This window comes from Podarcis tiliguerta (assembly GCF_965153285.1).
Source record: "Podarcis tiliguerta genome assembly, chromosome: 5".
NCBI classification, from domain to species: domain Eukaryota; kingdom Metazoa; phylum Chordata; class Lepidosauria; order Squamata; family Lacertidae; genus Podarcis; species Podarcis tiliguerta.
This window is the reverse complement of record NC_139538.1, coordinates 78,893,395-78,921,175: the sequence shown is the minus strand read 5'-3', so window position 1 is coordinate 78,921,175 and position 27,781 is coordinate 78,893,395. Positions and strand designations below refer to the sequence as shown.

The following is a 27,781-nucleotide window of genomic DNA, read 5'->3' as shown; positions in this document are numbered from 1 at the left end:
ACTAGAACCTGTTGTCAGACTGTTCTATGTTCTACTGAAATATTGCTTCATATAGAAGGTTTACTACCCTAGACACTGTGCTCCCATCAGCACTTTAAACAGTCATGGCTTCCGTAAAAAAATGCTGGGATGTGTAGTTTGTTATGGGTACTGAGAGTTGTTAGGAGACCGCCCCTCCATCCCTATTCACCTTACAGAGTTAAAAATTCCCAGAGTTCCCTGGGAAGAGGGATTGATGGTTAACCCACACTGGAAATTGTAGTTTTTTGAGGAGGAATAAAAAGGTAAAGGGACCCCTGATCATTAGGTCCAGTCGTGACCGACTCTGGGGTTGCGGCGCTCATCTCGCTTTATTGGCCGAGGGAGCCAGCGTACAGCTTCCAGGTCATGTGGCCAGCACGACTAAGCCGCTTCTGGTGAACCAGAGCAGCGCACGGAAACGCCGTTTACCTTCCCGCTGGAGCGGTACCTATTTATCTACTTGCACTTTGATGTGCTTTTGAACTGCTAGGTTGGCAGGAGCAGGGACCAAGCAACGGGAGCTCACCCCGTCACGGGGATTCGAACCGCCGACCTTCTGATCGGCAAGTCCTAGGCTCTAACTAGAACCCAAACCACCCCTTCTCACCCGCGTCCCTTTGAGGAGGAATAGGGGTCTACTAATAACACTCAGCACTCTTAAGAAACTACAGTTCCCAGGACTCTTTTTGGGAAGGAATTATTGTTTGAAGTTGCATACTACTGCTTTAGATATATAGTGCAGGTGGGATTTGTGCCTTTGGAATGCAATAGGTGCAACCCATTTGGCATGTTCATATGTCAATAGGAATTGCCATGCCTGTGGCCTTTTTGCCTGCCTTAGAGCTGTTAAAGGCATAGAGCTTGCATCAAATAAAAAGCAGCAGCCCTCTCATGTGCTGCTTTTAATCTTTTGCTTCCCCATAGCATTTGCCACACGTTTATCCTCTGAAGTATTGCAGGACATGCCTCCCACACTTTTTATTTTTTAAAAAAATCCTTTTTAAGGTTAGCTCCACCTCATTCTATGTAGGGATGGGCATATTGCTAAAATGGCCAGTGTCAGTAGTGGGGCTAACCATCTGTGACATTGCCATCAATCTGGAAAACCCAATTGTTATGTCATCATCTCCTAAATTTGGAGAGGCTGAAACAGTTGTTTCCTTGACAAATGAAAGCATCTTATGGCCTTTGTTTGTGAAACCTAAGATAACCAAACTGAGCAAATCACCCCCTCAGTTCAAGAAACAAAAACTAACCCTATTTTGTTCAACATACACTCAAAGACACTAAGGGTTTGCCCTTGGATGCTATAGCTTCCCACAATCATTGTGTGGTATAACTTTGAAGGAAAATTTCAAAGAGTCCACACACACACACAAATGTAGGAGAAAATATTTGGCATCCAAGGCTATCCAAGAGGGAAAATTTAAAATCTGGAAAAAGGAAGAACAATTAAAAAAAATCAAAAGTAATTGTTCATTTGTGACTGGTTAAAGAGGCCTTAAACACAGTGTTCTGGATTTTATAGTCAAATGGTAACAAGGAGAACTCAGACCTACATCTGTCTTAGATTTTTCTGTGGGAAACCTGCAGCTGTTTTAACTGTTCCCTGGCGAATGGCCCCTTGGTGTCTCTCACCTCCTTGGGATGGCTGCTCTCTCTAGAGCGAAGGTCATACCCGGCAAACACAAGGGGCTTGCTATTCCGAAGCCTCAAACCAGCAGGAAGCACATAACCACTAGGATGGAATTAATATTCTTAATAGTGGGAGAGAGTCTGTATTCCTTCAGGTGCCCTTAGATGTTAATAAATGGGTGGACCACCCTTATTTAAAATGTTCTGAGGTAAAATGCTATGGAGAACATTCCCCTGGGGATAAGGTGGAATGCCTTTGGCAGAGAATTCTTTTGGAAAAATCATTCTCGGATGACTAAGAAAGAGTTCCTTCAACTTTTCGCAGGGACCATCCATAATGTATGTTACACAAAACTGGAGCAAGGAGTGGGAAGGATACTTCCTTCTCTTCCTTTTCCTGCCTTTATTTCCTCTCTCTCTCCCCTATGCCATCTCCCAGTCAAATGCCTATCGCTCTATAGTCAAGGCCATCCCTCCTTGCCCTTAGAAAACTCTAAAGAGTTTAGAACAGAGCTGGATTTTTCTTGCACATCAGTTGCATAATTTGTTTAACAAAGCCTTTCATGCATTAAGGACTAACTAGGCCTGCTTTCAAAGGGTTAGGATTGCCAACAAGATGGTATTTTACTGCTCTTTCCAATAAAACCGTGTTGTATCAGGTAACCCACACTGGAGTCTGAAAAGCCAGTCAATTCCTTATCCTCCAAGGTTCCGTCTATGACCCACCATAGTTTGCAAAGGCCCACAACATTCTACTACATCTCTTCCACTTGCAATCCACGATGCATCCAAGCTCTACCCCTGACTCAGGAGGTTCTGATAGGCTCTGTCTCCTGCGCCCACCGAAGAGGATAGTAGTTGTTTTTTTAAAACTGAAATTTAATTAAAAATAGTAAATCCATAGCTTTCAAATGCAGCGGCCTCCATTGCTAGGCAGACAACAGCAGGGTCTAGGCAAGAGGTTGACCAAGATGCTTTGTCCCAAATCAGTTCATGTTAGAGCTGCAGTCCATTCTCAAATATCACAAACTAACCATCTCCTTCCGCTTTGTCTAACTTTGTAATTGGATAATGTTTAGAAACATGTTTCCTTTTTTTATTTGCAAAGTTTGGTGCAGCATTATTATTATTATTTACAAATGTATGCAATATAAAAACTGACAGAATGTGCAAATGCCTACTACAAGGTTGTAACAAAGCGCTCTCTCTCTCTCTCTCTCTCTCTCTCACACACACACACACACACACATTCATATAAACAGCAAGGTCTCTCACGGTGAAACTTATTGTACAGGCCAGAAACAGTAACTCTGTTAAAAACAGAAGTACAGTGGTACCTCGGGTTAAGAGCTTAATTCGTTCCAGAGGTCCGTTCTTAACCTGAAACTGTTCTTAACCTGAGGTACCACTTTAGGTAATGGGGCCTCCCATTGCTGCCGCACCACCGCCGCACAATTTCTGTTCTCATCCTGAGGTAAAGTTCTTAACCCAAGGTACTACTTCCAGGTTAGCAGATTCTGTAACCTGAAGCGTCTGTAAGCCAAGGTACCATTATAGCTGAAATGAAACAAGTTTTTGAAAAGAACCTTTAAGTTGTACAAATCCTAGAGAACTGGTTGAGGCTTTGTGCATTGCAGAGACAATAGGAACAAGTAATATAGAGGTACTGGTGGACCAAAAGGAGTGCGGGGGGAGCGCACCGCCCCCAGCAGTGCAATCCCAGTGGGGTGCCATCATGGCTGCTTCCCGCCCGCACTGGGCACCACGCCCCTGCAGGTGGCGCACCACACCCCCAGGACACACCCCAGCCCCGCCCCCGCCTGCTCTCCGCCCCCCCCCCCAGTGCTGGAGCATGAAGCTCCGCCACTGTGTAGAGGTACTTGTGGAACATGAGGGATGCCCCGATGCTGGTATCTGAATTGGTAATGGCTCGGAATTGATCTGGCTCTAGGTAGTTTTACATCGCATATGAAATATTAAAATAAAATGTTTGCTTGCTGACACACATTCTTTACTCCTTCGCCTGGTGTCATCTAGTTGGCCCATGTTGTTGGAAGACTTAGGTGACTGCCATTTCCATTCCACACCCGCAACTGAGACATGAACCACAACTTGTGAAAGGTGAGGTGTCCATGCTGCACAACTTGCTACAGGCTCACTGGATGCCACTCCCCACTACCACAATTCAAGTCCACAACTGGAGTCCACATTATTTTCCTCTGATGACTTAGTTCTCACTAATCTCTTTCCAACTACTGCAGTCTTGGAACAGCCTCCAGTTGGCTTGAGAGGAAACCCCTATATTCCTGCAGCCTGAAATTGCAAGAGGAGAAACCTTATTCCACTTCATAGAATCATAGAGTTGGAAGGGTCCACAGAGTCATCTAGTCCAACCCCCTGCAATACAGGGATCCTGACCACAGCTGTCCCTGGGTGGTCTCGAACCACCAACCTTCTGGTTAATAGCAAGATGCACTGATCCACTGCACCATTGGCATATGGTCTCACTTGAACCTGCTGACTGTAAAGGAGGACCAAGCTACTCACGGCACACCTTTGCATCTAACGTGTGATCATTAAAGAAAGAAATGCAAATAGCACCAACTATTTCTCTGTGTGTGGTGGTAATGATCTAGATCACAGCAGACAGGAAGGGAAAATTGAGCCCCTTTCTCAGAAGCTTGTATTTGCACTGGGAGGAAGCTCCCGAGTTGCTGTGGAGGCATCTGAAAGCAAGCTCGCCTGCTCTTCTGTTACTATTCCCCTTCAGTCCTACTCTCTCCCTATCACAGTCTGCATCCTTGGCAATTTCCCCATCGCCCTCCAGATGAACCTAACTCCTAGCCCTTCCTGCTGCTCGCCTGGCTTCGCCTACTTCCTTCCCCCTTCCCGACAAACCGCTCTCCTGGATTTTGGATTCTGACCTGTGCGCTGGAAAATATAACCATGGACTCAGCTTCTTCCTCTGGCCCAGGTTAGGCCTTCCTGATCAAAAGATAAAATAAACAAAACATATATATGTATTTTTAAAAAAACAAACCCTAACCAGTCTGACTACACTTTCGACCAGCCTATAAGCAGATCTGGATTCAGATTCTTTTTTACTTATAAGTTCTAGTGGAACTGAAGGGTCGCACTTCCAAGGATAGAACATCAGGATTGCACCCTTGCTGACTGAAGTAGCCTGAGTCATCCGGTTGTTTCATATGATTCATGAGGATTCCATTGGGATGAACATTCCTGAAGGCCCATTACCGAAGGGAAATAATCCTGGCAACAAGTTGCTAAGAGGAAGTGCTACGAATGTCAAACTAATGTTGCAGCCTTCCAAAAAACCTTTCCCCACATCTGGAAACTGCTTTCATTTACACACTCTTAGTCTTGCATGTTCCTGTATGCACACACACGCAAAACAGAAACCTTTGCATTACAGTGCTATATTTCAACAGAGGAAGCTCAGCATCAAACAGCACATGACTTGAAGAAGCACATTTTTTTATTCATGTGTGTGACGTGAGTTGCCACGTCTCTTTGTTTACCAAAAAGAAAGCTGGGGTGGGGGTGGGGGGTTGATTCAGATCTGGATTGTGGCCATGGCATGCAGAGCCTGTTAACCCTTTCCCCACCAACATTTCCCCACTGTTTTCTCGTTCAAAGGCAAATCTATCAAATTTGGACTTTTCAGAACGATATGAGAATTGAAACACAGCCATCTTTTGAAAATTCAACACTTCGTTGAATTTTGCAGCGGAGTTCTCCAAGCAAATGATGTTTACAAAATCATCTATTTTAGGGGGACGTTTGCTTCGATATTAATATAACAGTGAAATTAGCATACAAAATGCATTACATTGGGGGAAGTTGCTTGCAAAAATAAGCACACTCGTCAAAACTGCACACAAAATGTGGAAGAAATTTGCACTGAAATGCTGGTGAATTTTCATGAGAATTTTTTATTTAATGAAATTGCTGCAGAAATGTGGAGAAATGGATTTAAAACTGGAATAAGAAACTGAGAGAACCAAAATTGGCAGATCCTTCCACCCCTATCTGAGAGCAAGCTCCATTGGACTCAATGGGGCTTACTTTTGAGTAGAGCGGCATAGGCTTGAGCTGTAGATGCCTACAGCCATACTAAGACATAAGAATAGATCCCACATATAGGACTCTATAATTGGCTGGGCACATTGCGGCATACCTGGAACACAGCAGCACAAACACAGACAGAGCTGAACTAGCAGGAGAAATCTAATGGTTTGGGATGTCTCCATGTTCTTTGTCTCCCCCACTACAAAATAAGAGCCATTCTTTAAGATCCCTTGTTTACTGTTGCTATGTTTGTTTCTTGATATATATATATTTAAGGAACACAGTAAACATGTTATTGCTGATGTGACGAATTGCCTCAAAGTACTTTATCTTGGCACACAAAAGCATGTACGTGTATTACTTTTATTCCAAAGCACATCCAGTGGGACCTGTTTGTAAGCCAGAAAAATGGCATTTATTTTTGGGAGGGGTCAGTTCTAAAGGGTGGAGGGGTAGGGATAAATAGAACTTGATACACTGCATCTACATGTTTATAAAAATGGTCAGATAGCTTCATCTTTCGGTGCCAATTTTCAGCACAGTGAACATTTTTTATGGCCAAAGTTATAAGCCCCTCTGAAACCAAGGGGTTTCGGTGGAAATTATGACATCACCTGGACTACAAACCAGAATAATGAAAATAGGGCATGTTAACTTCTGCGGCCAAAAAAATGCTCCTTTGGGAAGGGAGGAGGTGAGGATTCCAGTTTCAACCAGCGCTGCAAATATAGTAGTATAAAATCTACAAGGAATTGGGTAAGAGGTCATCTAATTGCCCAGAGCTGTATCAGCACATTAGCGTTTAAGACAGGATGAAGCAACTGCTGCACTGGGGTTATAGCCCCATCCGCTGTGTTTCACTAGGGTAGCAAGCTGAGGTGGAAAAGGATCATGGTAGGTTGTTGCAACTGTTGCAAAAAATGGCAGAGGCATAGTTACACAGAATCATAGAATCACAGAGTTAAAGGGGACCTCAAGGGTCATCTAGTCTGACCCTCTACAATGCAGGAATCTCAACTAAAGTATCCATGACAGATGGCCATCCAAGTTCTGCTTTAAAACCCCCCAAGGAAGGAATTTGTTGGGCTAGGGTGACAGTGTGTTTTATTCCACTTCAATTGTGCAAACCTAAAGTTCTGGCATGAGACCGAATCCCTTGTGCAAAATACTGAGACTGGAACACTCAGAATCTGGGCTTTTTGGTGGCTTGAATTGAATTTTAGGCTGTCAAAGGTGACACAGTGACAAACCTTGAGAGTCCCTTATACGAGATGCACATAGCTTAAAATAAAATAAAAACCCCAGGGAAGTTGAGAGTTCAGTTAATGAGACACAGTCTTAGAGGAACTTTCTAATTCTTGTCCAAAGCTCTGCAGGGAGCCTTTTCATCCGCTGAATGCTAAACAACCGGCTACTTATACTAAAGAGAAGCCCTACACACATGAGCACTATATTAGGGACAAGGGTGGCCATTCACTCTGCAAATAACATTTCACGCATGCGCACACACAAGCTTCCCATTTCTTGTCAGTGAATAGCCTCCAGCCGAAATGTCCCTGCAGTTTCAGTCTACTAACCTCCCTGACCTTTTTCCCCCACAAAGGGGAGGTGCACAAGTTAAAATTTGGTTGGCCGACCAACCAACCCAACACTTGCTTTTGTTTTTGAGTTTAAAAATAGGCACATAATTTTATGGGTGTTAGCCGGGATCGCCAATGAGGGAAGGGTGGAGGAAAGGTATACAGTATAGGGAAGTAGGAAATGAGCAAGGACTTTGTAACTCCAGCCCGTCAATAGCTGTTGTCGGATTCTGCTTCAAGTCTCTGCTTCCTGCAGGAAACGTCATGTCAATCTGACCTATGGCTTGGAGCAGCAGCAGCAGGGAGGGGGAAGCAGGGGCCAGCTTTCGTTCTGCTGGGCCTTTAAATGCTCCAAATGGGAGGGAAATAGCAATGTGGAGAAATACTTCTTTTTAAAGAACGGCACACTTAAGAATTAGGTTTTGCCTCCTGCAGAGCTCCTTGGGGATTAAATGTTTGGCTAAGAAACTTTTATTGCAATTCCATTTTAAGCTGTAGATCTGAAACCATTTTGTTTGTTTGTGTGTGTGTGTGTGTGTGTGCATATATTGTTCCAATGCAGTCCAGCACACTTGGCAGAGCAACGGACATAACTGCCAGAATTTAAAAGAGATCAATCTTGAGGTCACTGTCGGAAGTAGAAGGAATGCTGAATCTATGGTGTAGGCGCCCTGATAGAGTATCTCTGAAGTAAATATATCCATACGCAGGAAAACAGAAAAGGGCCAAAAAAAAGTTCAGTTTTCTTTTCAAGATTGTGATCCGGAATGTTAATTTTTCAAATGATGCTTTCCCAGATGCATTTGTTATAACTGTGGTAAACAGCAGCAGTATCATCTGAATGACGCTGATTGCTTGAACCGTCACTGCAACTTATTTTAAAATGAACAGAACAAATAAATAAATGAGGTTTAGTTTTCAAGTGAGGCTTACAAATTCTTGGAAGCCGGGTTTATTTTCCACCATAATATATGTCAAGAGGAACAGGCTTATTGCTCAATAAAATGGAAATTAATTGGCCTTTAGAAAGAAACATGTCCTCATACTTCATAACTTCTAGACTGGGGATTAATGGAACAAACAAAATAGGCTTCTGTGAAGCCATAGCTCCATGTAAGAGATGTAAATCTGCCCCACATGTGGATAGGCCCTTTCATTTGGAACACCATGAAAGCAGAATTGCCAAGCAACTAGCTTTCTTTTCTGCTTCAGACCATCAAACCAAGAGACGAACATTTTTCAAATAAAAAGTTGGGAATAATAAGTGACAGTTGCTGTCAATAAAATACAAGACTGGAGTCAGGCTTCTTCATGTGTTGCTGCAATTCCTACACTAACAGTGCAATCCAAACCCAAGATCCACCGGGATGAGAGAGCTTGGATATGGTAGGCCCTGGGCTTTCCCAGCTGAGTCAGAAATACATTGGAGTAAGTCCCTCATGCCAGCTCAGCGGACAGAACTTAAGCCAGTGGAATTTACAGTGGCGTATTTCTTTAAAAAGGGGGGGGGGTGCATGTGTCAGAGCAGGACTCAGGGTACTCTTGGGCAGGAATTTACTGCGGAATTTGTGCTGTTCATGGGTAAAAGTTTGTTTGCTTGTTTGCGGCATTGTTTATTTATTTATTTCCCGCCCATCCAGCTGGGTTTCCCCAGCCACTCTGGGTGGCTCCCAGATGATTAAAAACAGAATAAAACATCAAATATTTAAAACGTCCCTAAACAGAGCTACCTTCAGATGTCTTCTAAGTTAGATAGTTGTTTATTTCATTGACACCTGATGGAAGGGCGTTCCACAGGGCGGACACCACCACCAAGAAGGCCCTCTGCCTGGTTCCCTGTAACCTCACATCTGGCAGTGAGGGAACCGCCAGAAGGCCCTCAGAGCTGGACCAGGCAGAACGATGGGGGTGCCAGCCCCCTTTTTTTCCCCTATCTTTAATCACACACATTATGTCATACCACACACAAATCCTATGAAGCGGGGAGAGGGGAAACTTATAAAATCAGACCACAGGTGTGGAAGCTCAGAGTCAGTCTGCCTTACCCACTGTTGTCTGCCCTGGCTGGCTGTTGCTCTCCCAACTTTCGGGTCAAGGTCTTACCTAGCTCTGTTAACTAACCAGGTGGTGTTCATAGTTCATTCCCTCTCCACTGGACCCTCACAACAACCCTGTGAGGTAGATTAGGCTGAGAGATCATAACTGGCCCAAGATCACCCACTGAACTTCATGGCTGAGCAAGGATTGGAACTGTGGTCTCCAACTCTTTAACCACTATGCCACACTGGCTCTAACTTACCTAGATATTTCTGCCCCACATATTCTATTTTCTTTCCAATCCTTGGTTTTTAATTTTACTCCCCAGGAGCATGCATACCAAAGGTGGAAGAATCCCTTCAAGATGCAGTTTCATTATCAGTTTGTTTAAAATGTTTCACAGTGCAAAGTAATACAGAAATAAAATGTAGCCACAGTTAGCCAGGATTTTCTCTTAGGCCACATTAAATTCAAGGACTGGTTGTGCATCTCCTTAAACCAAGTACATTGTGAAAGGGTTTTTACTTTATATTATTTTTAGAAAAGGGGTGACTTTTCTTTCATTTTGAGTCAGAGGTGACTTTAATTTCGTATTTATCTGAGAGATAGTACTGAAAAGACTTAGCAGGAAATCCCTGCTTCAGACTTTACTTCTGCTTTGAATTCAATCTGTGGCTTTAGACCAGCCACAATTCTGCAGCTTCATCCTCCATTTACAATATGACAAAATGTTGGGAACTAAGACAGAATCTAGGATGTTAGCATAGTGGGGTTCTTGAATTAAAATGAATAAATGAATCCATTTTATATAGCAGACAAATAGTCTGACTAATCAGAAGGAAAACATGCATAGCTGGCCAAGTGGGAATGATTATATTACTGCAATAGTAAACACCATGTAACTGCAAATTATTTCTTACATTTTATTCCTCTGGGATTTTAATTAGTCGTTGCAATTAGCTTTGTTCTAATTCCTGCATGTTTTCGAAATGTGAATTATTTGCTTTTGATGTCATTTTAAGAGGCCATGAAATACTATAACTCTCTGCTGAAATGATATAAATGCCTGGGCATAAATAAACTTGCTTAGATTGGACAGTGTGTGTTTCTTGTCTAAGGACAGCCGCATGTATTTCATGAGTGGGGATGATAAAAGTGCCAGACTGAAAATACTGATAATTCATTTACCATTACGTGAGCCAATTCTAGTATTGATTCTGGTAGTAAGCACTTAATCTGGATTGGCAGTGGAAATTACCAATCAGGTTGATTGTAAAGCTGCTGCAGTGCTAGACCACCCAACCAGAACTGTCAGATACATTCAAAATGGTACCCCTGCCGTCGGCAACCAATACTGCAGGAATTCACACTCTGTGTCCTCACAAACCCTCGTAAGAAGAGCTTCGTAAAGGATGGCATTCATTTTTTAAATATTATTAAATGCACTGGGTTTGTTTATATTGAGGAAGCTCAAAATTTGATGGCTGTGTCGTTTTGACTATTATGTTTCTGGTTTTAGTTTAATTTTATTGCCATTGCGCATATATATATATATATATGCACATGCTTCTTTGTATATTGTAAGATACTTTGAAACCCAGTTCAGTCCCCAAAAGTGGAAATCAGTTAAGTAACACCTGTGCTAATAAGTAATGAAAAGGGCAACCTGCAACAAAATGTTACAGTGTATTTTCACTTGGTTAGAAGAATACTTCTCTTAGCTGGTTGGCTGGAACTCTTATGTCCTCTTCCATTCCATTCTATTCTACCTCCCTGTTTTCAAATTTTCTTTTCCAGCTGAAAATCAATGTCTAGTGAGCTTGCTCCATCCTTTGGGTTTTCCCAGTTTTCTTTTTCTTTTTAAACTGTGAATCCCAGGGTTTTCCCCAATTTTAGGGGTGCAAGGGGCACACCAGGGGAGGAGAGGGAGGAAAGCCCTGCTGTGCTAGTGGAAGTCCTTGTGTGGGCTTCCATTAGTGGGACTCATTAGGTGGAACCAGCCCCAAGTTTTCTTATTTTCAGAAACCAGTGAATTTTAGGTCACATCCAATCCATTTGAAGTACAAAGAATCTTCGGGACTGTATAGTTTGTTAAGAGTGCTTGGAAGTGCAGTTCTGTGAGGGATAAACTACAGTTCGCAGGATTCTTGGGGGGGGGGGTGCCATGATTGCTAAAGCAGTATTAATGTGCTTTAAATGCATTATGTATGTGATCTGAGTTTGATCTGCAGACCAGCCTTCTCCACTCAGATACTCTCCAGGTATCATTTGACTACAGCTCCCATAATCCCTCACTGCTGTTAGTGTAGTCTAAAAATAGACTATACAAGTTGTCTTTGTATAGCTTTGCCCCTAGCAAGAAATTTTCTCCTAGCAACAGGTCTCCCCGGCAACAGGGTTTCCTTAGCAACAGACTTCTTTATTAGACGTGCTCTGAAGAGGAGAAAGAAATAGTCTGTTGCTCTGTCCAGATGACTGAAGACAGCAGGGAGGAGGCATGATTCTCTGTATATACTTTATTTTCCTTAGAACAGTAGTTGTATAATAATAATAATAATAATAATGATAATAATAATAACAATTTTTTATTTATTTATACCCCGCCCTTCCTGGTTCAGAAAACCGGGCTCAGGGAGGCCAACAACAAATTTAAAACACTTAATTGATGTTGCAATGTTAATTGTTCAATTAATACTTTAAGCAGAACTGGAATTGGCAAGGAAATCACCAATAGATGAACTGAACTGAGAAAGAAGATTCTGGAAGGTTTTCTGGGTGAGTCTGCTGACTGAAAAAGGATCCCCAAATGATTGGCATAGTGCACTGACAGTCTATGGTTCCTGGGACTGGTGGCAATTGGTGTTCAACAGCATCTAGAGAAGACCAAGTTGGGAAATGCTGCTCCTGTCCATGAGACGCCAACTGTGTGACGAAGAAATGGAAATGTAGGCGTTGGATAATTGGATGTATCCTGGATTTCACATATGTGCCATAGACAGTCTATGGGGCAAAATAAATGAGGTGTCACTTGGGGCATAGCTGATGGAGGAGTAAAAACCTACCCCCTCCCCAGATACCAGGGTGAATTTAGCCTACTCTCCAGTCTGTCCCTTGGTGAACCTTATTTCTATCTCTGGTTTTAGTGAAAGGTTGCCATTTACCTACATGCCATTCATTCCTTTGCAATATACTTGGTGGACCACCCAATGCCTGTCCCCAACAGGAATCCCATGGGGGAAGGCAATGCACATTTTGCTACTGTTCTAGAACATCCCTCAGTGTTAATGTGGACAAAAAGCTGCACTAGAATTCTACTTCCCACCTCAGCATTCTACCACTTCATTCCCACCACAAGCTGTTGCATATGTAGACCCAGCCTGAATCTCCCACCTACTTTGATTTTTCAGTCTTGCTAGGCTTCTTTAGGAAGGTATTATTTATCTCTGTGTGCTATCAGAATTTTCTTGGATATTGAACTGCAATGGAAAAGCTTTCCTGCTCTTCTCTTTGGGAGTGGGAGTTGATTTATGCAACAGAAGTTCTAAAGACTTTGGTTTTGCAGTAATATAACAGTGCAGCGTTTTTACCCCACTAAAGGAATTTTTCTAAATTATCAGCATCGTACCACGGGCCTACATAACTCAACACAGTCGATGCAAATTAAGTGCCTTTATTGTACAGTGAAAGGAGGAATGAATCGCTTGACTTTGGATAGGCAACCTAACGTTTATTTTTCATCGCTGAAAAGACCTCTTAAAAACCAACTGCTCAGTTTTGCCACTATGGTAAGGCCAAATACTATGTGTACAGAACGGAGACGTTTGGCTTTTCTGCATTGGCATACGACCCAACTCTTTAAATCTAAAGCATGTGAATAATTTAAAATTCCTTCCTTGAACAGTAAGGCAAAAAATTGCTGCAGCCTGACAGACAAGGCTAAAAATTTACAAAGGATGTGATGAAGAACAGACGAGGGGGCTTATGCCAGAACTAGTCACACATGGCTTGATAACGCCAAACTTAGTTTTATGGCTTACCTTTACTCTGAAGCAGGGGCATTAATGTCTCATTGCTGCTGAAGCCTTTGCTTCTTTTCTTAAGGGCGAGTAAAATTCCTGCCACATCAGGAGAGGAAGGTCCAGATATTGTGCACCCAAACACACACCTGAGAGACCCAATGGTTGTGGTAGACAACAATGGCAGCATACTGGCAACATTTATTCTAGAATCAAGGGAGGCAGAGAACTTGTTTTTTTCACTGTAGCCTACACAGTCTAGATCTGATGCTCTCCCCCCCCCCCTATTTTTGAAAAGCACTTCTTGAGAAACACGATTCATTTGAAAATAAAAGCAACTGTGTCATAAGCTGCTCTTGCTCAGCTGTGTTATCTAAAGTTTATTTTTTTAAAGAGAAAGAAATCAGACAAAATAATCCCTCATTAGAAAGAACATGAATCTGTATTTACTGCAACTTTTTGTGCATGTGTGATGGGGCACAGACATTCATTCAAAGGCTCTAAACACAGATACACACACACACACAAATCCTGACTTTCTCCATTATTTTCAGTGGGTAGCTCTCACTTCTGCTGAGGGGTTGGGGGTGGGGAATAACTTCAGAAAGAACCAGGAAGTTGCGTTCCCAGACAATTAATCTGTGACTCTAATTTTCCTATCTCTACTCATATCACTTTCCTTACATGCCAGTCACAGCCATGCAAGAGGTCCCAGATCCAATCCCTGACGTCTCCAAATATGGGTGGGAAGGACTCCTGCCTGGAACCTGTAGAGCCACTATCAGTTTACTTCAATGAAAGCTGAGCTAGACGGGTCAATGGTATTGCATTTGAATAAGGCAACGGCTTATGTTCCAGCGTGACGTCACTTGTCTGCTACAATAATACAGGTGGGGGTCCCACACAAAATGATTCTGCAGATTGCTGCCTGCATAGTTCAACTTGCACCTCTGCTTCTGTAAGAGCTAGAGACTTGCCTTTTTTCATTTTCTTTCAATGAAAGCTGGGGATCTGAAAAAAGCTCCTGAGCCAAAGGGGCACCAGGGACACAGCCAGAATCCTGGCAAAACCTGGCCAACTGGGACATATGTCAACCCTAATAAGAGTCTAATAATCCGTAAGCCCTTTCAGTCACTGGCTTCAGTGATCACTAACCCAAAGCACTAGTTAATTGGCTTGATTCAAGAACATTAAATCCCTTCTAAAACGTCAAGCTCTAAAAGCAGTGGCTTAATAAGAGTTGGGGATATTAATGAACTTCAAGCACCAGTTTAATACATCTTGATGTCCTAGAATCCATTCTATATTCTAGGTATTAAGCATTGCCATGTTAACAATAAACCCACTGCTGCTAATATTGCTATTAGCAGTAGTAGCAGTATTCTGAAAAGGGCACTTTAAAAATAAAGTAGAACAAAACATGAACTCATTTTACGTTTGCTATCATTCTACCTCTTTGATGGCACAATTGGCTTTTATGCACCAAGCCACTGTAGCCATCAGGGTTTTATTCAGAAGGCAGCTACTGTGATGAGAAAAGCTAGAGGGACAAAAATATTGGTTAAACACAAAAGCATTTTGTGGGTGGTGGTGCTTTTTTATTTTTTCCTGTCCAGTTTCTTTGGTCAGCATGCCGGTCACATCCACAGGCACCACCATGCAGCCTTGCAAGCCCTCTCTAATAACAACTCTTCAGAGGCTGTCTGTTTTCCCCTCCCACAGACAGATCCCTCCTTTGCCGTTTCTTTTCAGCCCCGCAGCAACACATTTCCAGCTTGCTTATTTTGATCCCTTAACCTGTTGCTATTTTTGCTCCTTGTTCAGTCACTTTCCAAATATTATACCTAGCTATGTGTCAGCCGTCGTCACTGCTTGGACTTGGGCAATGCCAAGATAGGACAAAACTGGAAGGCGAAAGGAATCCGCAAGCAAAGCAAGCAACCCTCCTCCTTTTTCCCCCCCAAGTCCACAGATGAACGGGGAGAAGTTCTCTGAATTGCAAAGGCATGCAAGTCCTGGAGGGGGGAAGGGGGAATTGTATCCACGTCCACATATACACACACCATCCCTTGTTTCAGACTAGGGGAGGGGGTGTCACAGCTCAGTGGAAGAGTGAATGCTTTGAATACAGGAGTTCCTAGGTTCCATCCAGTTAAAAAGGATCTTCACCTGACAAGGGATGCCCACCTGAAAAGAAATATGATGGAAGCCCAGCCCACAAGCATGCGAAAGGCACAAATCATACTGCAGAAGTTAGGATGTCCAGAAATAGGAATATACAACATCACAAGCCACTTTCCTTGGGGGGGGGGTAAGGCGATTGGGCATCCCTGATGGCTGAACTAAGGGTGCTTTATATATATATATATAAAGTGTATTTATAATATGAATACAATGAGAGCAGTCCAAAATTAAGCGTTTTAAAACTTGTTCCCTGGGAGTGTTAAGCATGGGAGTGTTAAGCATGCACCTGTATTATACCCACTGAAATCAATGGGATGTAATAGTGTGTAAACTTGGATGGGTCATGCCCTATATAGTTACTTTGTTTTCCAACTTTATTCTATTGCCCCATCCTTACACTCAATTCAACAGAACATTATTATTATTATTATTATTATTATTATTATTATTATTATTAGAAGCTGCAATGCTGGTGGTCAAACCTTCTGTGCTTTAAAGAACCCCTTCTGTGTTGATTTGTCTGCTGAGCAATGTTTGCATGTCTGCCACAAACCTCCTGCATGTTACGGAGAGTTCAGGAATGTATAGTTTGATGTGCACAATCAGTTCAAATAGGAACCTGACCAGACCTGAGGGGGTCTCACCATTGCTAAAGGCAATCAATCCCAGAACATATTCAACATCAAACCTCTGATAAGCTTCTAAGGAGCCACAGGGATCCTGGGAACAAGAGTTAGGCTGGATCTACATTGACCTGTTTAACATTATTTCTCCCTATTAGAACGATATTGGATATCCCGTTCTAAAACATCACAGGGCATACTTGTTAATTAAAACATTTTTTACCCTGGTTTTATTCATCAAATGTAAGTAATACTCAGCCACACCATTTTTCAAAACCCTGTTTCTTTCTGTGGGTCACTGGTTGCTCTGCTCCATCCTCTGGTGTCATGTTTTAATTCTTCCTCCCTCCCTCTCTGTCCTTTATTATTTGCACATGTCAGTATTTCAAAATTATTTCTTTATGTATTTATTTGGAGAAGCAAAGTTAGCATTTTAATCAAGGCATCCAAGAGTGTGTGACAGCTAATTAGGAAAAAGGAAAACAACTAGGATTTAGTTCTTGTGGCCTGACCTTCTTCGTAGGTAAGTAGGCTTTACATTAAAATAAAGTGATAAAAACGACAAGGTAATAATGCATTATGAATGTAAAAAGTAGGACGTCGTGTCCATCTATGTTATCAAAACCCTTCCCTAACCCTTACTTAACATTAAAAACCATGAGTGTAGATCTGCCCTTGAAAATAACTCCATGACTTCAAAGCCTTTTGAAGCCATGAATGAAAGCATATCATAGAAATACTCCAGAGCATTCATGCCATCTTTGGCAAGGGAAAGCCCAGCTGACCACCCTTCCTTAGTCCAAATATGGCGTCCTGGCCCAAGAAGTTCCTTAGCTGCTAACTCGGCCTGCTTTGGGAACCAGGGTGCTCCCAACTAATCAGCAAAGTGACATCACCACGCAGCATGGGTAAGATGTTTCCCCAACAAGCGATCCTTATTCCATCTGGTGTCATCATCACATTCCACATGTGGGCAGGCAGTGTGCTAAAAATGGATGGGGTCAACTGCTAAAGAACACCTTGGGCCAGAACAGACACCTGTTTTGGGGGTGGGGGGAAGGGGTGCCTCTTGTGAGGCAGCTCTGGACAAGGCTTCACTTCCTTGCTTGTTTTCAAGGTTTCCTGGGGCAGGTGATGAAATCCATGGCCAAGTTCAGTCAGCAGCACCTTTGCAGAATTCTTCATGGGCCAATGTTATTCCCACAGAGTCAAAGAACTGCCCTGCTGCAACCTTCGCATTTGCTGTAAAATCTGACCCACCCAACTGATGTCATTTTAAATGCATCGTGAAGAGGTAATGGGAATAAAGCAATTTTAAATCCACATACCCCCATTCCAAGGAAATGTGCTTTATTTCCTCTTCCACTGCACAAGGACATTATTCATGTTTTCAGCTTCCAGCTAAAAGCAGAGGTTGTGATTATTCCTAGTATTTATATGGCACTTTCTGAGTACAGGGGTACCTCGGTTTAAGAACAGCCCTGTTTATGAACTATTCGGTTTACAAACTCCGCAAAACCGGAAATAGTGTCTTGGTTTGAGAACTTTACCTCGGTCTAAGAATGGAATCTGAACAGTGGAGGGGCACCTCATTAGGGAAAGCATGCCTCAGTTTAAGAATGGTTTTGGTTTAAGAACGGACTTCCAGAATGGATTAAGTTCGTAAACCGAGGTACCACTGTATTCGTAGCATGTCATATACATGATCGCCGTTATAGCCCCCATATTGCAGCTGGGGGTGGAGGTGTCTGAGGCTGGCAGAATAGAGGCTTGCTTAGTTTCCCATTGAGTGGCAAATTTTGAACCAGAGACCCCCTATTTCATGTTTTTATAGTCCAATCTCATGCATTAAATCCCGCAGTGTTGATGGGGCATTCTTCAGAGAATGCTGGCACACATTTGCAACCTTTACCACTCAACCACACCAGCATTTAAAATGATTTCACCTCACTTGAGGATGGGCAGACCAGTCCATTTCCAAGCTATGTCAAGTGTGCATGTATTCATAAGTCTGTTCCACCGTTTCCACATGAATCTGCAATTCTTTTCAGCCACATGAAAATTCATATTTAAATTTGCGTTTCAATACATCACAAGCTATGTAAATATGTGTTTTATGTACACGTTTCCAAATAATACATTTATCTTAAAATATTCATTTGAATAACTTTTGGGTCATTTTGAGCTGAGCACTATATCACAAAACTCTGGAGGGTATTTATGTCCCCATCCACACTTCAATCAATCAATCACATTAGTCCAGGAGGCTCAGACTGGGTCAGTTCATGTTGGAATTCGCAGAGATCTAATGCCTCAAGAATCTCTAGACCCATTACTCAGATAGACACACGCATACACACACACATACACACAAATGAAACAGCAGTTATTTGGCCTTCAAACACCTACAATCTAAGGGCTAAACATAATTACAAATGAGACTTGTTTTACATATATCTGTATACTGACAAATTGAGACTGGTTTTGTACATGGACGCAAAGAAGAGGGGGGAGTACAGCTGACAATTACAAATGTGACATGGAAACTTGCCTGAAGAGCTCAAAAACATAACCTTGTCAAAAAATGTGAGTTGGGAGGTCCCCCAATTCTCAATTTTGTCCCTTTAATATTTATCAGCTTAAGAGGTTAAGAGGTTCGAAAGCCTAAGTTTTCCAACAGAAGAGGGTTGGGTTAAAAGTGTTAAAGGAAAGAACACACAATACAGTGGTACCTCAGGTTAAGGTTACTTAATTTGTTCTGGAGGTCCGTTCTTAACCTGAAACTGTTCTTAACCTGAAGCACCACTTTAGCTAATGGGGCCTCCCACTGCTGCCGCCACCACGTGATTTCTGTTCTCATCCTGAAGCAAAGTTCTTAACCCGAGGTACTATTTCTGGGTTAGCAGAGTCTGTAACCTGAAGCGTCTGTAACCCGAGGTACCATTGTATTGCAACTAAAGGTGTGAATACAGGAAGGACAGTGAAAGCAAAATATCCCACACAAACAATGGTTGAATTAGAACGTCCTGCCTTAGTTTAATATGACAAGAATAAGTCTCCGTGACTTTCACCTTCTCCCCCAGTGTGGCTATAAGGAAGAGTTTGGAGCCGTTTACTTGTAATTAACTAAATGTTACCATTACATCAGAACATTAAACTTTGCTTAATCTTAACTGTGGTTTGTTTAAACAAGGCTGCTTCTTAAATCATGGTGTGAAGTTGACTTGATTTAAACAAACCATTGCTAAGATTTACCACAGTGTATCAGGCCTGGATAACACAGAATGCTGCAATTACAAAAAAATAAATAAAAATTAACTGGCTGATGAACATAAGGGACAAGGTTATTGCTATTATTTCCCCAATAATAAATGAAATAGGTTATAATTCCAATTAGACTGAGATGGTTTCCCAATGAAATCAATGTTCAGTTTAGAGGTCCTACCAATGGAGGCATAGGGTCAACAAGGGTCAAGATGGGCATCAACAGAATGAATTCTACATATTGACTGGAACTATTCACAGCAGATTTCTAAGAGATATTATTGTACTGACCATTTATTATATATTCCCTATCACTATGCATGGCTACATATTGGATGAAGAACATGGCTGCTGATCTCTCAGTTATCTCTCTCCATGATGTCACTGTTTGTCCCACTTATAGACTTTCAGCCAGATTTGTGATCTTGTAGAAGGGCTAAATTGCTACTAGTTAATCCATCGCATTTCCATCTCTCCCAGTCTCCCATTTTGGTCTTCTCATATTGGCCCTTGTCAGCTCCTGAAATGTGCCCTACTGTATAAAGCCCTGGTGTACAGATACACCAAAACTGAGGATCAGTGCTGCTGGAAGCAGAAAAAGAACTCTGAGTAGTCAGGTTGATAATGATTGATGTGTATGAGAAAGTATTTGTCACAAACTAGCAAAAAAATATAATCATTCTGAAAGCAAGTGAGCTGAATGTAGCCAGAACAACCAAGACCTTTCGGAACTGTGTTGCAATTAGCTGTTGGTAGAATGAGTCCCTGTGGTATCAAGAGAGCTGGTGTACCCTAGTGTCTAAGAGACATGTCTGGGAATCAGGCAGTTTCTGGTTAATATATCATCTCTGCCATGAACCTGTTCACAATAGTGGCTGGGGCAGAGGCACTTACCTGTCCTCCCACTACATGAGTCGCTACTGCTTACCTGGAGGGGTGAGATGGTGGGGAGGTCAGCCTGGTACAAATGCACTAGCAGGAATGTCAGATTGGCTCTCCTGGTGCATTGCACTCACACCACACTGACTCAACTGCTGCCTCACTCTTCCCACCCCAGATAAGCAGCAGTGACTTGCCTGCCAGATGGTCAGGTAAGTGCCTCTGTTCCATCATGCTGTCTGCCACTGCCTATTCATTCATTCACCTATATTCATCACAGCCCTGTGAGGCAGATTATGCTAAGAGAGAACCATTGACCCAAGGTCACTCAAAAGGTTTCATGACTTGACAATTACTACCCTGGCAGCTGTTGTTGCATATAAAAAGATTGTTTTTTTCATATGTGGTAATTGCCACTAAATGGAAATCTCAGGGCACACCAACAAAGGAAGAGTGGATTTGTAAATTAAGTGAGTATATAGAATTGGAAAAATTAACTTCAATTATAAGATATCAATCAAATCAAATGTTAAGAATGGAGTGGAAGTATTTCAAAGATTATACTGTATGTCAAAATATTGTTCTAAAAATGACATGCTAATAGGCTTAGAATAAAAAAATGTAAGCAATAACAAAACCAATAAACAAAGAAGAAAAAATCAGGATGTAACAAACATAATTTATTGTAGAATGCAAGAAAAAAAGGTAGAAAGAAATATAAAGAAGTCGAATTGCTGTGGAGGGAAATAGGGGGTGGATGGTGAGTTTTATAATTAAGTGTATAATCAAGTAGCTGTTGTAATTTACCGTATTTTTTGCACCATAACACTCACTTTTTTCCTCCTAGAAAGTAAGGGGAAATGTCTGTGCGTGTTATGGAGGAAATGCCTACGGGTGGCATGCCTACGGATTTTCCTCCTCTAAAAACTACGTGCGTGTTATGGTCGGGTGCGTGTTATAGAGCGAAAAATATGGTAGATATGATATTTTATGTGAGGGAATCATTGGGAATTTTGTTTATTATGTATATATGTTAAGTTTCAATAAAGATCTTTGGGGTGGGGGAAGTTTCTTGACTTGAGTGGAGATCTCAACCACGGTCTCCCTTGCATACAACACTCTAACCACTAAACCACAATGGCTCACCAACTAGCCTTAGTCCACTAGTGATGGTATCTTTCAGCCTGAGTTTGCCATCTGCAACAAGGGATAGTAAAATTGATGGATCTTATGAGATTGTGAGGATTACAAGAAAATAATGCATCATAATGGCTTGGAACACTTGAAAGCTAAGTAGCATCGTGAAGACCTGTCCTATCACTTAAGGAGGGTGTTCAGGGGAGCAGAGCATAATGGCATCCAAGCAGGGAGGGGCAAATATTCAAATTATTTCTAGTATACCTTTCCATGCATGTGTTGAAGGCAATTCAGATAAAAGGAAATATCAGTAACAATAATTAAAATTAGTAAAGCAAACCAAAGTATAAATAAAGCCGCAGCAGAAAACAGCAGCAGAAATTTCAAAGACATCAGTTTCATAAAACGTCTTCAATGGAATATCCAAGCAAAGAAAAGCTTTCCTCCGACACCTAAAAGAAAGCGCCAAGCAGACTTCTCTGGGAAAAGTTCATTGTGCCAAAACAGAAAAGGCCTTGTCTCCAGTAGTCACCCACCAAACTCAGGCTGAAAACATCTAGGCCTGGGTTGCTGATGATCTAATGGGCAGATTCATAAGCAAAGAGGGTGGTCCTTCAGACTGCCAGATCCCTTGGCACACTTACAGTTCCACGTAGATCAACAGGATTCACTTCCAAATAAACATGTTCAGACTGAGTTGTTAAAGACAGCAAGGAATCAACAGAAACACAAACTCATCAGAAATCTTTCCTGGAATGAAGTAAAAAAAAAAAAAAAGGGAAAGGAAAGGAAACAGGAAGAAAGCCCCTAAAAGACTGCAAAGTGCTACGGCTTCAGTTTAGGGAAGGTACTGTAGAAGACAACTTTCACAGATTACATGCAAGGATTGGATTAGCTTTTTATTCACAATGCAGAGGAAAAAGTAATGTCAGTGTACTTTGCACTGGGTTTGTTTTAAAATAACAGTTTGCCTTCATAGTAACTTGATCACAGGGGGGGTGGATAGGAAGAACCTCAAACTTAATAAGCAGTTGAAGGATGCATGACTTAAAAGAGGAAAACAACGAAAGAGCCTAGCAGGGATCAACAGACATACAGTTCTGTGTTCTTTGGAAAGTAGCAGGCCCTAAACTTGTGAGCTGGCATTCTTCAAAGAAGTTGCAGAATTATGAAAAAGAAAATTTCTGTCACATTCCTGCATTGATAAGACTAACAAACTAAGCAATTCCCAAATAAGTAGCCATGTTAGTCTGCTGAAGCCCACAAAGAATCCTGTAGTACTTTAAATAATAACCTATTTATTGTGGCATAAGCTTTCAGACTGATCAAAAGCTTTTGATCTGGCAAATAGCTTTTGAAGATGGGTGGTGTAGGAGGATAACACATAGCTCTGTTCCACTGAACTGGCATTGCAACCTGGACCAAAACTTCATTTCTCTTTCAAAGCAGCTCCCAGGAATGCTTTGATAAGTTCACAAAAGTTGCTAGACTACACAAAAAGATTTACTAGTCTGCCTGCTCACATATGCCTGCACTGGGGGCCTAAAATTTAAAAAGAACCAACTTTCGTAAAGTTCCTTACCTGCTTAGCTGAGGACCATTCTTACTCTAGACAAGCAGCTACTTACAAACCACACCACTAATTGGCACTGGTATGCCAGTGAAAGCTACTATAAGATGATGTCAAATAGTAATATCAAGTACCCAAGTCCAAGACATGGCCATATTTAACAGATGGAATGGCATGGCAGGGGTATCACAGGGTGATGTCATTGCAGCATCACTAAGGGTTACATTGGGAAAGGTACCATTAGGGGGTGGGGTAGGGAGAGCGATCTGACTGTGGCAGGGTGCAGATTCACAGCAAAGGTTGGCCCAAGATTCAACAATATTTTTTTCAAAAGCAGTGTAACTTGAGAGCATGTTCTGGGTGTTTACATATCTCATAACCACAGAAATATTATTTATTTGTGTGTATCCCATCTTATTTCCTCAAGTTCAGAAAGTGTATCATGCACCATCACAGTTCCACATATACAGAGGACAACAGATATCCAGCTACTTTGTTTCAACCAATTTGCAATACAAGAATATTTACAAATGGCTCTGAAGTCACTTCTTTTTGAAAGCAATCAATATGATTGCCTGGTGTTCACAATAGACTCTCCCAGGTTCAAATCCCTTCTTCCTTTGATTATTCTGCAAACTGCATCACAAATAAAATGACCTGACACAGAATGATACTGAGATAAGTAATGGCAAATTTATTAACAAGAGGCTCCCTAAACTTGTTTTCTAAATAACACCCATTATACACATGCCACTTAAAGATCCTTGGGACCTCTCTTCTGCTATTAGCATGCATGTTTGAAATGCGGAGATGAAGTTCTAAATACAAATGTATCAGGGGTTTTAATAACTGTTGTCTTGGTAGAAACTTAGATGCACAATTTAATTTCAACCCTTCGGCAGATGCTGGTGTCACCTATGTGAACTGAAGTAAAGTACCTGAAGCACATTTTAAACCCTCCATCTGACACTTTCCCCCATACACTTCTCCATACATTTGGTGGGAAGTGTAGCAGTTTATTTCCAAGTTCTGCAGCAGGAAAAGAGGTCACAGTACCTGTGGCAGAAGTCACCATGCCTCTGGCACTGGTTTTGCCTTCTTGACAAAAATCCCCCCCCCCTTACACACACCCTACATGCAGATAAACATCCTAACTGAAACACACATTCAACAAAGCCAAATGAGCGCCCCATTTTCTGCCGTGCCCATGATGGCATCTATTAACTCTCCTTTCCCTTCAAATCCCTCAATCCATTTTTTTAAAAAGGTGAATAGACCACATGTTTTTAAAAGAAAAGGCACTGCATAAAGGTGAAACTGCCAACCTTGCCTTGCTGGGGCAGAGAGACTGCTGGACAGATAATTTAGGCAGGTAAAGTTACACACCATACAGTGAGACTGCATCCAAGTTTGGTCCCAGGCCCAACCCACTATAGACCAGCATCCTGGCTAGCTAAGTAGGAGAGTGTCTTCCTCTTGCAGTAGATGAAGGGGGATACAGTGACATTTGAAGAAAGTAAAACCACGCACAGTGACAATGCCCACTAACTGAAACAGAGGAAGATGGAAGATCCCCCACCTGATGAAGTATTTTAACATGCATATGTGACTTTGCTCCAAGTCTGAAAAACCAGTCTGGGGCTTTTCTGTTGGTTAATAACATAATACTGTATGTGGTGATTCACAGAGGTACTTCAGAAGATACAGTCCCTTTCTCCTCAGGAAACTTACCATGTAAATGTAGGAGACACCAGAGAGAATGAAAATGCAAGAACACTACTTAGAAACTTTCCCGGGCTAGAAAAGCCCAGTTGTCTTTTGAAGTTAATAATAGCATAATACTGGTCAGCTTAACTCTCTCGCTTTTTAAAGCGATGGTGCTAAAAGTGATTGCTGACTTGTTGAAGATCACAGAATCTGTAGAGTTGGAAGGGATCCCAAGGGTCATCTAGTTCAATGCCCTGAAATGCAGGAATCTTTTACCCAACCAACGTGGGGCTCAAACCTACGACCCTGAGACTGACCCAGATATCTCCGTCTTCCTTCCCCACCTCCAGGCCCAGCGACCCTATCAGTATTTATATCACCGAAGTTTAGGATATAGGTAGGCAATTCAATCAGCCTTACTCTGATCAGCCCATGTAATCATTGACCACAATGTCAACAGGAACCAAACCCACGAGCGCGAGCGCACCTTCCCGCACACTCTCAAACGCGTGGGCAAGGGAGGGAAGGTAGTTTCCAACTGCAGAATTTTCACTGGACTGCAAATCCAAAGTAAACCCCCACATACACACCAAAGAGAGAGAGAGAGAAATCTAGATGGGAAACTGAAGTCAACTTTGTTCCAACTCGAAGCGCATTCCAATATGAACACCCTGTTCGGAATGCTTCGTTTGTAACAGCCTAAGAACCACCAAGCAAGCAGTAAGCAACGCGTAAAAACCAGTTGTTTCCCCAACGTTTCTGTAGGACAAAATTCTGAACCGTTGCAACGAAGAGTGCGCCTGGGTTCTTTAGATCTCCTGCATCTCTGACGCGGAAGAGAAACGTCTCTCCAGAGGCCGCCTACCTACCCCCTTCTGCATAAATCTGCTAACTCGATTACCAAGCGCTCCACGTTTCAAAGGAGAAAGCGGTTAAAAAAGGAGGAGAAGGAATAAAAAAAAAGAAAAGCGCATTGGAGAGTCAAAGGGCGCCGAGGACGGGGGAGAAAATACTTGCAAAGCATCATGGCGGTGCAAAAGTTTTCAGAGGGAGCAACTTTCCGCAAACTTTTCCCAGTTGTTCCCTCCGCCGCCCCCCCGTCCAAGCAATGGTCGCTCGGCTCTTCCTTCCCCCAGCCGAGCAAAGTCCAGCCCTTTCCAGCTCCATTTCAGAGGCCAAAACCACAACCAACCAGCTTATTTCCAAGTGGGGGTCAAAAATCGGTATTTATCATCATCATTTTTTTAAGCGCTCGTTTCAGCTGAGGCTGAGTTGCGGAGGAAGGGATCGCGTTACCTCGTTCCTTTGGAGCTGGAAGAAGCTGTTAAGATAGCTGGAGCTGAGGGAGGAGCCCAGCTCGGCGCTGCTCTTGCTGGGGTAGCTCAGCTCCGGGTGCTGAGACGACGAAGGCTCCGGTCGGAAGGCATCGAAGGCGCTGGCCTGGTGCGTGTCTTGCAGGGACAGATAGACCCAGTTGAGCAGCTGCGCGGGCTGGTAGACGGAGGCAGCGCTGGTGTCGATGGCTGACAACAGGCTCATCCTTGCCCACCCGAAGCTGCCCCACTCGGAGATGGTCTTTCCCCCTCCCCTCCCCTCCCTCGCTGGATCAACTTTCCTCCGCCTCCCCGCGGGGGACTTTTGCTACCCTGGACGGCTTCCTCGTGGGCCCCTACCAGAGGGGGTGGGGGAGAAGGGAGGGAGGGGGGCTCCTCTCCGTTTTCCTTGCGCCCTGAATCTTTCCAGCTCCCTTTCCCCCCCTTCCTGTCTTTCCTAAGGCGATCTGAGCCCTCCAAGCTCCAGCACGCCGTCCACCCCCAGCATAGCTGCTGATCTACGGTGGCAGCAGCAATAGCAAAGTTAGGCAGAAACTTTCTTTGGCTTTCCGCCCCCCCTCCCTCCTTCCTCTCCTTCCCGCGGCTCGATCCGCTATCTGTCTTTATTCTCACTCCCTTAGTCTCCCTGCTGGAGGGGAAGGGCGCCTTGAGTTATTCAGCAAACTCGTCGGGGCTGCCTGTAGGAACGCGACCATTGGGGAGCGGGGATTGGGGGGGACGGGCGGGGAGCGAAAAGGGCATTGGCTCGTGAAAGTTCCGTGCAGCGACCAAATTTAAATACGGGGGTTGCTGCGGGCCAATCAAAAAAGGGACCGCGCCTCCTTCCCTCTGTTTCACCCCGCCCCCCTCGCTCTCGCCCCCGTAAGAACACAGCGGAATCCACTCTGGAAGGCCGGCTTCGTACGTGACTGGAACTATAGCATCATAGTGTCGCAGAGCGGGAAGGGACCCCAGCGGTCATCTAGCTGTTTGCAAGAGCTTTGCTGGATCAAACTGAAGAATTCACCTCGTCCAGTGTCCTGACTCCAGCAGAGCCAGCTCAGGAAATCTCCAAAGGCATGCAAAATACTCCTGCATGGCAAGGGGTTGGACTAGATGACCCACTCTGCCATTCTGTGCCTGCTTGCCATCATGCTTTGTGCCTACTTTGAAGCCAGGAGCTGCCATTGGCCTCCCTTTTGCTTACCGACCTTCCAGTAACAGGTTCCCTTTGTGGTCTCCTTCAAACCCTAGCGCTGCCTTATCTTCTAAGTTTGCCGCCCATGTGGGGAAGTCCATCCATTGGCACAGTTGTGGTACAATGGGTGCAAGCTGTAGCATAGAATCAGGTCTATTACACCAGGACCACAGCCTTAACTGATACCAAACTCGCTGAAAAGGCTGGCCAACAATCCTGTTTTTTCATTCTCCATTAATAAAAAGCAAGAGAATGTTTTGTCTAAAGCCTCTCTCAAACCTGGGCTCCTTGAGGGGAACTTGGCTCATCTGCAAATTAACCGTGTGAACAAAAGTTCAGATGCAAGAATTGCAACAAAAAACAGGAAGACACACACATGCACACACATGGCAAAATAAAGAGTTGCCCTCTTTAACTGACACCATGCCCCTCCCCAGATTTGCTTTCATATTGCTGTAAGGTACATCAGCTGGAGCTCTTGAGCTGAAAGGTTCACTATATGTGAAGTTAATCAATAGACTAAATAAA

At 43.0% G+C, this 27,781-nt stretch overlaps 1 protein-coding gene and 1 long non-coding RNA gene across 4 annotated transcripts in view; one reads left to right on the top strand and one right to left on the bottom strand.

Annotated features, from left to right (window-relative positions):
* The window catches only part of ZCCHC24 (zinc finger CCHC-type containing 24), a 111,777-nt gene extending 84,958 nt beyond the window's left edge, over positions 1-26,819 (bottom strand). For 2 of the 3 annotated variants that reach the window (XR_014511194.1, XM_083440626.1), the window contains exon 1: positions 26,039-26,767. Coding sequence is in view for 1 of the 3 variants with exons in the window: in XM_083440626.1 (XP_083296752.1) it covers positions 26,039-26,281 (243 nt within the window). In the remaining 2 variants the exon portion in view is untranslated. Of the gene's footprint in view, positions 1-26,038 lie in introns of all 3 variants that reach the window. The other variant, XR_014511193.1, reaches the window with a different exon arrangement.
* On the top strand, positions 11,354-12,492 carry LOC310677524. The gene is made up of 2 exons (XR_014511225.1): positions 11,354-11,869; positions 12,067-12,492. It is a non-coding gene; the product is annotated as an uncharacterized lncRNA (long non-coding RNA).
* Positions 26,820-27,781: the final 962 nt, after the last annotated feature.